At 35.6% G+C, this 12,308-nt stretch overlaps 1 protein-coding gene across 3 annotated transcripts in view; it reads right to left on the bottom strand.

The window, feature by feature from the left end:
- Window positions 1–12,308, bottom strand: part of A1CF (APOBEC1 complementation factor) — a 73,436-nt gene that overhangs the window by 28,344 nt on the left and 32,784 nt on the right. For all 3 annotated transcript variants that reach the window (XM_019651521.1, XM_019651523.1, XM_019651524.1), the window contains 2 exons: window positions 2,860–2,994; window positions 882–1,012 (listed from right to left, as the gene is read on the bottom strand). In XM_019651521.1, the coding sequence (XP_019507066.1) occupies window positions 882–1,012; window positions 2,860–2,994 (266 nt within the window). The remainder of the gene's footprint in view (window positions 1–881; window positions 1,013–2,859; window positions 2,995–12,308) is intronic.

Raw genomic sequence — 12,308 nt, 5'->3', positions numbered from 1 at the left:
CACAGTAATGTTTTAAAAAGCATGAATCTAATTAAAACCCTCCTTTGATTTCCCTCTTTTATTAGAATAAAGTCCAAATTCTTAATCATGGAGTATAAGGTTCCCCAGCTGTATTGCCTTCTACCATCCTCTTTACTCTGCCCCACCGTGTTGGCTTTCTTTTCTTTTTTTTTAGCTGAGCCATCTGCCACCTGTTGGCAGCTCAGCAGCAGCTCAGGTCGGGCCAGGGCTCGAAGCGCTGTTGCTCAGAGCTCAAACCTTTGAGCGAGCTCTTAACCAACTGAGCCACTCGGCCGGCCCTCGTGTTGGCTTTCTTTCCCTCTGATGCATCAAGCTTGTTCTCAGTTTGGGATCTTTGCACTTGCTCTTCTCTCTTTCTCTGGAATAATCTTCCTCCAGGTCTGACTGTCATGGCTGACTTTTTTCATTCAAGTTCTCAAATCAAATTTTACTTCCCTCAAGACTATTTTCTTAAATACGCCAAGTTAGAGTAGGCACCTCCTCACACAACTTTTATCCCATTGCCTGGTTTTAGTTTGTCTTACTCTTTTAAATAATCTTATACATCCATTTGCTCACTATCAGGGTAGGAAAGTGTACCTTGATGTATTTTCAATATTTGAAACAGTGCCCAGCAAATATTTATGAAGTGGATAAATTAATTAATTTTGTTTCTTTGAACATTTCACAGAACTTAATTTGGCACCTTATGATATTAAATAAATAATTCATTAAATTGATTTTTCCCAAGAAAAAGGATTAAATTCTTTTATTTCAGGTTTGGTTATCTTTAGCATATACTGTATTAGATAAACTTGATTGAAGAACAGATATAGGTGCATTGTCTGATTCAGTTTTAATCTAGAATAGGTGGATCTTACCTAATTTCATAATTATTAAGTTGCTTGATGGCATTCTTGGCTTCCTGTTTATTTGAGAATGTTACAAAGGCATATCCTCGATTGTTGCCATTAAAATCCATCATCATTCTCATTTCATAAATTTTACCAATCTATAAGTAATAGAAAAAGAGAAAATCATATTTATACATTTGTACTCCCAAATGAACACACACACACACACACACACACACACACACAATGTTTTCTGAAGTCTGTCATTGCCATATTTGGCATTCACATCCCAGGTGGAATGGTTTGCACGTTTTTATGCTGGATTCAGATTCATTATCTGACTCGTGGGCAAAGTCAAGTCAAACAAAAGAACAACAAAACAACAAAAAAAGTGTACAAGTGGCTTTTCAGCTTGAGTTAACAGAATTTGTTTTTGATAAAACAAATGGCCTTTTACCACACAATTATCTGGGGATTTATACAATGCCTTAGGGACCTGAAAACACAGTTGTCATCAGAGGTACAATTTCTCAATAGATTTGTCCTTGCCCCTCCCATTGGCCTCTGAAGTCTCCATAGTTTTATCTTGACTTGGTCATACTCTACCACTGCTATTTAAAACAAAACCCAGGAACACTCATTTGGAACCTTGCTAAACTTTCTTAGCTGTCTTTTTTCCCCACCATGACATCAAGATGAATAAAGAAGATGTGTTTCAGAAGATGACCTGGGGAACCCTGTTATTTACACCATCTGTAGGCTGAAGGTCAATGCTAGTTTTGATACCACTGACCCAAGGTCAGGGCTTCCAGTGGGAGGGCACTCACCATCCCTCTGGCCAGAGCTACTCTGCTTTGCCTCCCTCTTGATACCCCAAATGTTCTCCAGGAATCCAGACTCACCCATTCATTGTTGTTGGCTGCTCTAAAAAGGGTGGCCCAAATAGATGTGAGGGACATGTGTGGAGGAGAAGAGGCATTATTAAGCAGATGCTATTAACACAGTGGCTGGTTACCCCTCATCTCAGCCTCACCCCATCTTACCCCCAAAGTTTGCAGCTCGGGACATGTATTTGTTCTGGGCTTATTAGGAAACAGTTCAAGCATGTTTCATCTTGTTTCAGGTGTTTCTCGGTGATCATTTTCAGGTTCTTCAGGGTATAAGATTCTTATAGGATTAAGTCCTCATAATTTGTCCACATGCCAAGTGGGATTGTATATATAAAATTAAGAGCAGTTCTGAATTTGAGGCTGAGTTACACACATGCACACAATATTGATTTTTGGCATTCAGGGCAAGAAGTAGCTAAGCTTCCATTTTTGCTAAGTTTTCTAGGAATGTGGTTGTTTAAATACCACTTGGTAAATTTTTGAAAATAACTGTTAATTTTGTGTTTTCCCTTTAATTTGGGGTTTAGTAACAAAATATCATTTGGAATTAAAACAGGAATTATTATTCCTTAATTATTATACAATGACTCTGAGAACCCATGTTAGTAATTTTGTTAATGCATTTGGGCAGAGAAGAAATTCAAACTTGTGGAAGAAAATTTCATTCTGGATCAATATGTATAGGCGCATGTTTGAGCCATGACAGACCCACTTATTCTTTTTATGTAAAAATGTGGCACACACATTAAATGTCAAGTTGGAGCAATATCTTTTCTTAGGCAGGTTGTTGTAGTGTTATTCTATATTCATAGACACACTGAGTTTGTAGTGAGATGGTGTGCCAGTTGAGATCAGGGGTTGAGATATAAATTTGAAAGTCATCAGCAAGCGATGTCTGTAACAACTGATGTCAAGATGTCCATAACAGGATAATGAGCTGAGTGAAAGCAATAATAATAAGGGGACAGTCACTAATAGGTAGAAAAGTTTTAACTGCTTGAGGAGTAGCAACTAGAAGAGAAACCATTACTGACCAAGAAGAATAAATGTGAAAGCAAAGTGGAAAGAGTAGTACTTTTCCCTCAAAAGATAAGAAAATTTAAATTTGGACTCACTTTTTCACATAATGGTATAAGTTCATCCTCAAAAAGATCTCGGGGAAGTTTTCCAATAAAGATTTCACAGCCCCTTTCTGGGGGTGCAGCATCCCAACCAGGCGGAGGGCCACCATATTTTCTCTGTCCATTTTCCTGCAAATCCAGGGTAGGTTATATCAAGGAGAGAAGAAAGCAAGAGAATCTTTAGTTCAAGTTTCTCAATTATTTTTCAGAATCATTTCACAGTAAGAAACATATTTATCATTGACAAATAATAGTTGACTGGTCAGAGGATAAAAATCATAGAAGTCTCTTGTGTGGATTTTATTACTGCGTTTTATGTTTCAGTGACTTGACCAAGATAAGCATGCGAAAACTTGTAAAGTGCTGAACAAATAAAAGGGGTTCTTATTTTTTGTTGTTGTCATTCACTAAAGCCTGGTCATCCAAGGACCTGGCTATAATTTGAATCTGGGGCTCTAGTTTCACTGTGAGGTGTGGTAGTAAGGGCTCTGGAGCTGGACTGCTTGTCTCTGTGGGTCACTAGCTGGGGCCTTGGGCAAATGACTTCCCAGAACCTCAATTTTCTCATATGCAAAGTGGGTATAATATCGGCTTTTGATTAAAGGAGATAATAAATCAGATATGCATGGCACAGATCTTGGCATGTGGTATGTATTTATTGGTCATTAGTTCTCTTCTTGCCTCCTTGAATTTAGGTTGTTTCATATGCCAAGGAAGATATCACAAGACCCTAAATAGTGACATTGTGAAGATTACCATTTGAAGGAGGAGGTGGCTAATTTGGGAGGGGGATAGTTGGTGAGGGACTTAAATCTGTTTTCAAAGCTTACAAGGTGGTGAGGCGTGTTTATTAATGTTGGATCTCTTTGTGGGAAATAATGCTGTTCTCCGTCTACATAGAATTCACTTCTATTTTTTCCCTTTGTCCTAACAAATGCTTGGTTAATTTAATGTCCTTATTTGGGGAGAAGCAGTGTTGGCACTTCTTTGCAATACCAACTATCTTCAATTTTCTAGAAGTTAAGACCTAAATGTAACTTCAGGGGCTCCCAAATGAAGAGTAGGCTTAATCCACCACCACTGCTCTGAAATAGTTCATTTGTTGGGGAAAGGTAAATTTGCTTTCCAGTTAGGCATAGCTGAAGCTCTTTGTCATTTTACTGTGATCACATTTTTTTGTGATTTTTGAACAAAGAAAACTATAAGGGAACAAATATCAGTATGCATTACTAACTTCTACCATTAATACTTTAAAATTTTTATTATATAGAATGTAATGTACAAGGTAAAAAGAAAAATTCCCAAATGAATCACCCTATCCATCATAGAAGTAGTTAGTGTTAAGAGTTTGTCTGCCTTTGCAAACATTTTCATGTATATTTTAAAAAGCCATGTTATTTAAAGACATTGTTTTGTACAATAGTTGTGTAAAATCAAAGTAAAGCAGCTTCTAATTTCGCTGATAAGTCTTTGTATATATCAACTTGAATCTTTCTCAATTATTTTATAAGTGTGAGCACAGAGCCTTTTTGGATTACAGTATTTAAATGATATCTGTGGTTGTGAACACTTTTTTAATCCTAATGATTTATGTTCTGTTGCTTTAAATTAAAAAAAAAAAGTAAGATGGGTGTTCTGCCTTCCTTTGATTGCTTTTTGCTTCAAATAACAGGCTGTGTTCATTTTTACTAAATATGTAAATATTTGCCTGAAGAGTTTTTGCATTTTTAAAATGTCTTCCGCTGTATTTTTTGCAGGATTTATCCATTAGCAAAACTTTGGTATCATTGAGAAGTCTGAGAAATGAAATATTTTATACTTACAGGAAAAGAAAAACAAACACTTATGAATCCAACGAGCTATATGTCAACCAAGAAGTTCCTAAAAACTACAAATTTGATGTTTTCACAGACATAGTAAAGGTTTTATTTATTTACTTATTTTGTAACAAATACCCATATAGAGCTTACTACAATGCTGGATACTCTTCTAATCCTCAAACAATGTCATGGGTTAGGGACTGTTACTATCACAATTTTACAAAAGACAGCTAAGCCCAGAGAGATTTAAATAATGTGCCAAGTTCATGTGGTTGGGAAGTGAAGATTTGAACCCAAGTAGTCCGGTTTCAGAGTCCTGATTAATTGGTACATTTTGTTGTCTAGTTATATGGAAGCCTAATCACTTGTAACAGGTCCATACATTTAAATATTTATGAATCATTTTATCATGTCATTAAATTGCAAATTCTGCTGCATCTAAAAATCCTTTTCAATTTCCAATTATTTTATTACACCGTTTTGTTTTTTTTTTTGTGGGTGGAGAGCATCTCATATCTATTGTTTACAGAAAGGCATATTTATATTGTCGAACTACAGTATACCTCCCTGGGTCAACTCTCATGTTACGGTTGATGGTAATCCCTCTGAGGACATTTCTGTATATCTTAAATGTCTAGACATATACTATTTAAAAAGAATTACTGGAAAAACCTCAGTACGAATTCGGCAGTATTTTCACTCTTTAAGTTGACAAACTTTCATTCTATAATAGTAAAGCGGTTATTCCAGAATTTCTGATTTGATGAGTTTGGTCTGATAGTTTGAAGATAAATAGGCAATGAGCATCTCGATCTTTTTTAAAAAAGTTTTTCCTTCAAATTTCTTTTCTTGCTGTAATTGCTAAAAATGTCACCCAACTATTTTGTGCATATTGTGTGTATAGGAGGAGTCATCTGCTTATGAACCAAAATGATTGGGTAGGAAAGCTTATTGTCTACATGTGCTTTCTATAAACACTTGAAATAAATTCTCCAAGAATATTTTTTGGGATCACAAAGAGCCTGTACTGGTTCTGAGATGCCATGAAGTTCACACCCTAGAGGAGATTTGCTCTGTGAACCACCGGCCAGGCTTGGAATGCACCAGTGGTGGAAGTCCAGGCCAGTTTAAGACAGGCACTGGGCCTTAGTCATGGGGTCAGAATAATTGTCCGTTACTTGGAATGGAGAGTTGGGAGCTGGGTTGCTGGTATTTTACACACTATTTTTATAGTTGAGGAGTTTAAAATAGATAAAACCCAGTTATGACTGTTCTTTTCCCTCCTGGCTGATGTCCTTCTCATGGAATGCATTCCCCCCAGAAGCACAAATGTATTAATAGTTCAGAAAGAAAGAATATGGGTAAATTTTTTTTTCCATGAGAGAATGTTCATTCAGCTCTGGGAACTTTTATTTTTCCAATCAAAGACTTGGACACCATTCATTCTCTCTAGTCATATAAATAGGTGAATATCTTCAACTATGTAAATTAAAAATTGAAGACCTAATTTTAACTTTAAATCTAGTGGCTTTCATTTAAATATTGGATACTGAGCATATCCAGTGACTTAGTTTTCATGTCAAGAGTGCTTGGAAGTTCCTTCTGTGACAGATATTTTAAGCCTTTCATTATGGAATCATAGAATCTTTAAGAGATTATGCATACCATCTTGATCTTGGCTAAAACCACACAATGATTAACAAATGATTCAAAGCAATAAATCTTAGTTTGAAGGTCAAACAGACTGAGTTCACTGTGGCCATGTATCTGAGCTTCTTATACGTCTGGAGAATCTGAGAAAACTTCCTTCTTCTGCTGGAATTGAAATAACAGATCCTTGCCTTTCCAGCTTTCCTTGCAGCGGGGACAGTCATAGTTATAATAAAGTAAAATTAAGTCCTGTTGCAGAAATTGTAATGGTGTAAACTTTAGTGTTGCACACTCGGTGATGGTGGATGCATTTTCTTATTCCAGGTTTGTGATATGGTTTGGGGGTCAGTTTCTAAAAGTTTGCCCTTGGATCTGGTTCTCCAAATGCAAAGTTTCCGTGAACCAATACCCCTTTAATAAGCCCCTTTTTCTGCTTAATTAGCCAGAATTAGCTTCTGTTCCTTGCACATAACAGAAACAGTAACAAAAAAGAACAGGTGAAACAACAGCTAACCCTAATTGAGTTATGCACTGTGCTAAGTGCTTTACATGTATTAACTCATTTAATATTCTCAACAAACCTGAGTGGGTGACAATATTTTTGATTTATAGATGAGGACACCAGGGCACTGAATGTGTCCAAAGTCATACAAGCAGAAAGTGACAAAGGCAATTTAAATCCTAAGTCCATGCTTGTAATCATGACATCATTTTTCTTTGATTTTTATATTAACCCACTAGGTTTATTTTACAGGTGAGGAAGCTGAGTCCAGAGATATATATATGAGTTGTTTGAAGTCACGATGGTTTAATTTGTTGCAGACAACACTAGAATAAAGGTCCTATGAGTCCTGATCTGGTGAACATCAGGCATATGTGCTCCTTAGAAGTCATGATGACTTTGCTTCTTAGTCTTCCCAGTCTCATAATTCTGCATGTTGTAGACCATCTATCTACTGCCTTGTTCAGCTTCACTAAACAGGGAGACCAGATGGTTTGTTGTCTCCCATAAATGAGCTCATTCATAAACTAGAACAACATGAATGAATGAACCCTCATTCAGTCTTTTTTCTTTTTCTTTTTCTGAGTAATAATTTCAATTCCTTTAATGATTCTTTGGAAATTTTGTATTCTAAATCTGGAATCATCTTTGTGGTTCTTTTCGGTTCTTTTTTTTTTCTTACCAAGAAGGAAAGAAACTGTCTATATTCTCTTACTAAACTGCTTTCAGATGTTCTCCTATTCATTTTCCAATGATTGTGTAGTTATTTCTGCTTCTGTTCTGTCAGGCACTGGACAATATGGCCATGCTAGGTGGCATTTCTAGCCTTCACAGGTATGTCAGTCACCAGGACTATCTCCAGAACAATGGTTCTATGACTAAACTCCTGGGGACTGTTCTCCCAGTTGAAGCTCTCTCTGGACTGTGTCTGGAGAGTTCATGCATTAATACCATAGTCCCCAGTTACTGATTTATAAGATTGAAAAAAAGTCTTTATTAGACAATATTTCTATGTCTATCTTATCAATAGACCACCTATACATCTCATTACGTGATAGGATTTAAGGCAAAGAGAGGGAACTTGACTAGAATATACCAGAAAGATTCTCTTAGATGTGACTTTTACCTTGGCTGTGCTTATGATAGCTTTGTCACCTAAGGACAATAGGCAGGGCTATAGGGTATATTCCTTTTGTTAATTCTGTAAAAATGATAATTATCTGTTTTGTGTGTTTAGTTTGTTTACTTTCACATCTGGCTAAGATCAGTGAACTTACTTTGGTAAAATCTATTTTAGAATGGGACGTTTTAGAAAGCAGAATTTATTTAACTGTGGAAGGTGGCATTACCTTTACTAGCTATTTTTTACAGTCTTTGTAAGTTATATGTAACATGGATGCCAAATAATATTTTTCTAAAAATAGAAAGAGCAATAACAGTTGTGATATAAATAGGATGTTGAAATTTGTAGAAATGTGGAACTGTAGTTAGAAACAAAGAGGGGACAAGCTAGGTCAAACATAATACACAAATATAAATTTATCATCATATAGCTTAGTGTTTCTCGCAAATGTGGTATGCAAGATGATATGGCATAGTTTATAGACCAGTGCTTTATTTTAGAAGTTATGCATGTATTTTATTATGTATTAGAAAAACACAATTATTACATAAAACTTACAGCTTTTCCATTTACATAAGTGAGAAAAGTATACTTTAAAAATGGACTTGAATGCAAATAGTGAGTTGATTTAACAAATTCTAAATAAATAATATTATTGGCAACATTTGTTGATAGCAAAATGCACCAAGAAAGATGCAAATGGCTTTTAGCTCTTGAAAATTTATCCATTTGTTTCACTGTACCCAAAGCTCTCAAACTTGATCTTAAAAATTGTATGATATGGTTTACCCATGAAAACCACTATTAGCAAATTATGAATCTGTTCCTATATCACTTTGGCAGGCTGACTATTAAAAGCCTGTTACCTAGGAAAATAGTCCTAATTTCATTTCAAATTATTAGTTGTCTTATGGAGGCAGAACTAATTTCTTATCAAATGATACATTTAATAATATCATCTTTAATATTTCTCGTTTACTTTTAAGGATTATGTGTGGCAAATCACGCTTTACGAATTCAACATCTCAATATTTCATAAGCAAACAGGCTTTAAATATGACTTGTATTTTGTAAAACTTTTTATAATACAAGCTTTTGGTCAATTTATGGAAACATTAAATTCAAGAATATCCTTACACAAAATTAGAACTCAGAAAACATTTTTATTTTTTGAGTGTGTATGTGTGTTTCTAATACATACGAGAACAAGTAAAATGCCAGCTCACTTATAGGATCCTCTGTTCATATTTTGCAACAAAGTTCACCTAATGCTGGACTGCAAAGCATACATTTACTGTATTGATCCCAGGGTTTGCTGTGTTCATGCTCACTTTTGGCTGTGGGCTTATGTCTTGACTCACTGTTCCACAGGAACCTCTCAGTTCTATCCAAGGAATCACTAGGTAAAAAGCTTCGGTGATCGCTTTATCCACGTTGGGCTTTTATCTTTTTGGAACATATATTTGATTCAATAGGTTTATCCAAATTTTTATTTACTTATTTACTTGACTCATTTTTTATTTACCTTTTGACTTGACTAATATTATTGCAGTTGAAAACCTGGTTAAATTATCTGAAGCTGTCCACATGCAGGTAAAAACATTGATCCATGTACAGATAAAGAACATTTAGTTTGGGTAATTGCTCTTCTGTCCTTTCCTAGTTCAACATATGCCAGGGAAAATTCCATCTAATGCACCTGTTTTTATGTGAGAAATATAAATTTTGTAGAGTGAGAAATTTTGTAGTCATTATTCTCCTTACCATGCTCCCATGAATTTAAATTTCTGACAAGCTGAGAAACTTGGCAATGCATTAAATATTTCCTGACTTTAAATTCTTCATTTGTAAGAGAATTGGGTTGATTAGATGATTGCAAATACTTTGTGAGGGTGTTAGGATGCTTGTGAAAGGGAGGCTGACTTTGATAGCATAGTAAAATGTGGGAAAATGTTCATTGGATGTTTTGTGAGTTAATCAATAGAATCCTTACAGGAAGTATCATAGGGATTTTTAAAATCAGCGTATCTCCAATTGCATATATCCATTTAACACCTATTTCATTAATTAATGAATGAGTGTTTTTGTACTGATTCACTTTCTTAAGGAAACTTATGCAGAAAATATATATCAATCTTGTAAGTAGAGTATCAGTATCATTTCCCACAAATGGGAAGAAATTATAAAAACAATTTAAAAAGAGGGAAATCATGATCACGTTCTAGCTAGACGTTGTTTGCTAAAAGCTCTGAGCCCTAGTTCTGCTCTCTAGGTTTAAAAAGATTAGCAGGGGCTGGATAGGCGTTTAAGACATACCTCCAACAACTAACTTTTCTCGTCTGAAAGCTTGAAAGAATTAAAAATGGAATAATTTTCTCACTATGAAATTCAAAGTTATTTAATGTTGTGTCTGTAGATTATTTAACATCGTCTAAGCTCTCTCCAGGCAATTCTGAAACACTATTAAAAAGATCACAAATGCTGAAGCCTTTGCAAATTCATAATTGTAGGCTCTGTAATCTCACATTTTTACTCCTCAGCCTATGTTAGAAAGCTATTTTTGCATTTTATAGTGGTAAGCTTTTAGGATCTGAAGATGAAGAGTCACTTATTTTTGGTTGCTGATTAGTATTAAACAGGTAACAATTTAAAAAATCCTGAAGTTGCCTGCAAGCAAAGTCTAAAGTCCCAAAGAGCTGACCATGCTTCTACGTATGAGTCATGAAGTTCACACCAATTTTTAAGCTGATAAAATGGAACACCCCATGTGCTGCTGGTTGTGGCAAAAGCACTATAACACATTGTTTGCAAAGATTTTGAACTTTATGTTGAAGACTTCATATGAAACCAACTCTCTATTAGGCTATTTGAGGAGAAATTCATTGCTGTTGGAAAATAGCTTCTGGAATGTATTTCTATTTCTTGGGATGCTGAAGTTCCCATCATATGTCAGGCACACAGATTTTCCACAAAAGCATCCACAGAACTGTCCCTTCATTTGGAGTCTTGCATACAATGCTAATGGCATTTCTGGCTAGCAGAAGCAAGGCTTCTTATGAGCTTGGAAGTAAAGTTGGTCTGTGGGTGGTTAGGGTGCTAAGCTTAGGGAAACACATGCCTGGGATGGTCTGATCATCCCATCCTGTTCTCATGCTTAGTCTACCTATTTAAAGAATTAGTATTCATGTACTTGGTGAAGGACCTAAGCCCTTGGAGAGCAGGGACATGAGCAGGTGGTGAGAACAGGCAATAGAAGAAACAATAGGACCCAGGAGCTATATTTTACTATGAAGTCAAATTCCTATTTCTGTCCCCAGGATTTTTGCGTGCTGGTTGGAAAAGAATGTCAATGACACAGTGTTTTTCCATCTGCTTCTTGCTGAGCTAATCTAGATGAAGCCAGTGGCACACACTGACGTCCCAAGTTATTTATATTTATTGCATTGTAGGGGAAAAAAATGTGCAATTTGAGAAATACCTACGTAAAATTACTAAAGTGCGTTATACCAAACCAGAGAGATGGTGGATTTAACTTAATTTGGGGCACCTTAGAAAGGGATGGTCTACTAACCAGATTTATGTTTACCTACCACCATCCTTTGTTCTTTATGGCTTGTACATACTTGTACTTGTTGAGGAACTGAACACATTAGAATTGAAATATATGGTTGCATTGAAACTCCATACGAAAGAACTTGCATGGAAAGCAAAGCTTGAGGGGTGGGAATTAAAGACTGTATTTTGTTCTTACTTTCATGAAATTGTTCTCAGGAAACCAGGCTGATGGCTGATTAAGAGAAAGAGAAGGATGAAGGCCACTTATACGTCTGCTGTAATCTTACTGGATCTTGAATTTAAGACACACTAATGTCTTCACTGCTCAAAGGTGTGCATTTTACAACTGTTGTGATTAAGTAGTGATGAGGAATTTTAAAACTGTGGATTAGCATCTAACATAGAGTACTAGATTAAGGATTAGAGTTGGGGTCAGAAAATTTTTTCTCCAAAAGGCCAGATAGTTGATATTGTAGGCGTAAAAAAAACCTTTAGAAGTGTGAAAACTTTTCATAGCCTGCAATCACTACAAAAACAGGCTGTAGACACGTTTGAGTCATGGTCATAGTTTGTACACCTCTGGCTTTCCCAGTTTTTTTACTCTGAACTGAATGCTCCTTAGAAATTTTTTTCCACTATGTGAGATTTTTCCTTGTAATAATCCATATTCACTGTAGAAATTTTGGAAAATCAGAGCATCAAGCAAGAAAACATTACCCCAATCAGAGATTACATTTTATTCTTTTCCAATATTTTTATTGCATTTGAATAATTTCTTAAAATACTACTTGGA

Source organism: Hipposideros armiger, unplaced genomic scaffold (assembly GCF_001890085.2).
Source record: "Hipposideros armiger isolate ML-2016 unplaced genomic scaffold, ASM189008v1 scaffold_161, whole genome shotgun sequence".
NCBI lineage: Eukaryota > Metazoa > Chordata > Mammalia > Chiroptera > Hipposideridae > Hipposideros > Hipposideros armiger.
Note: the sequence above shows the minus strand (reverse complement) of the source record. Positions and strands in the feature narration are given on the sequence as shown.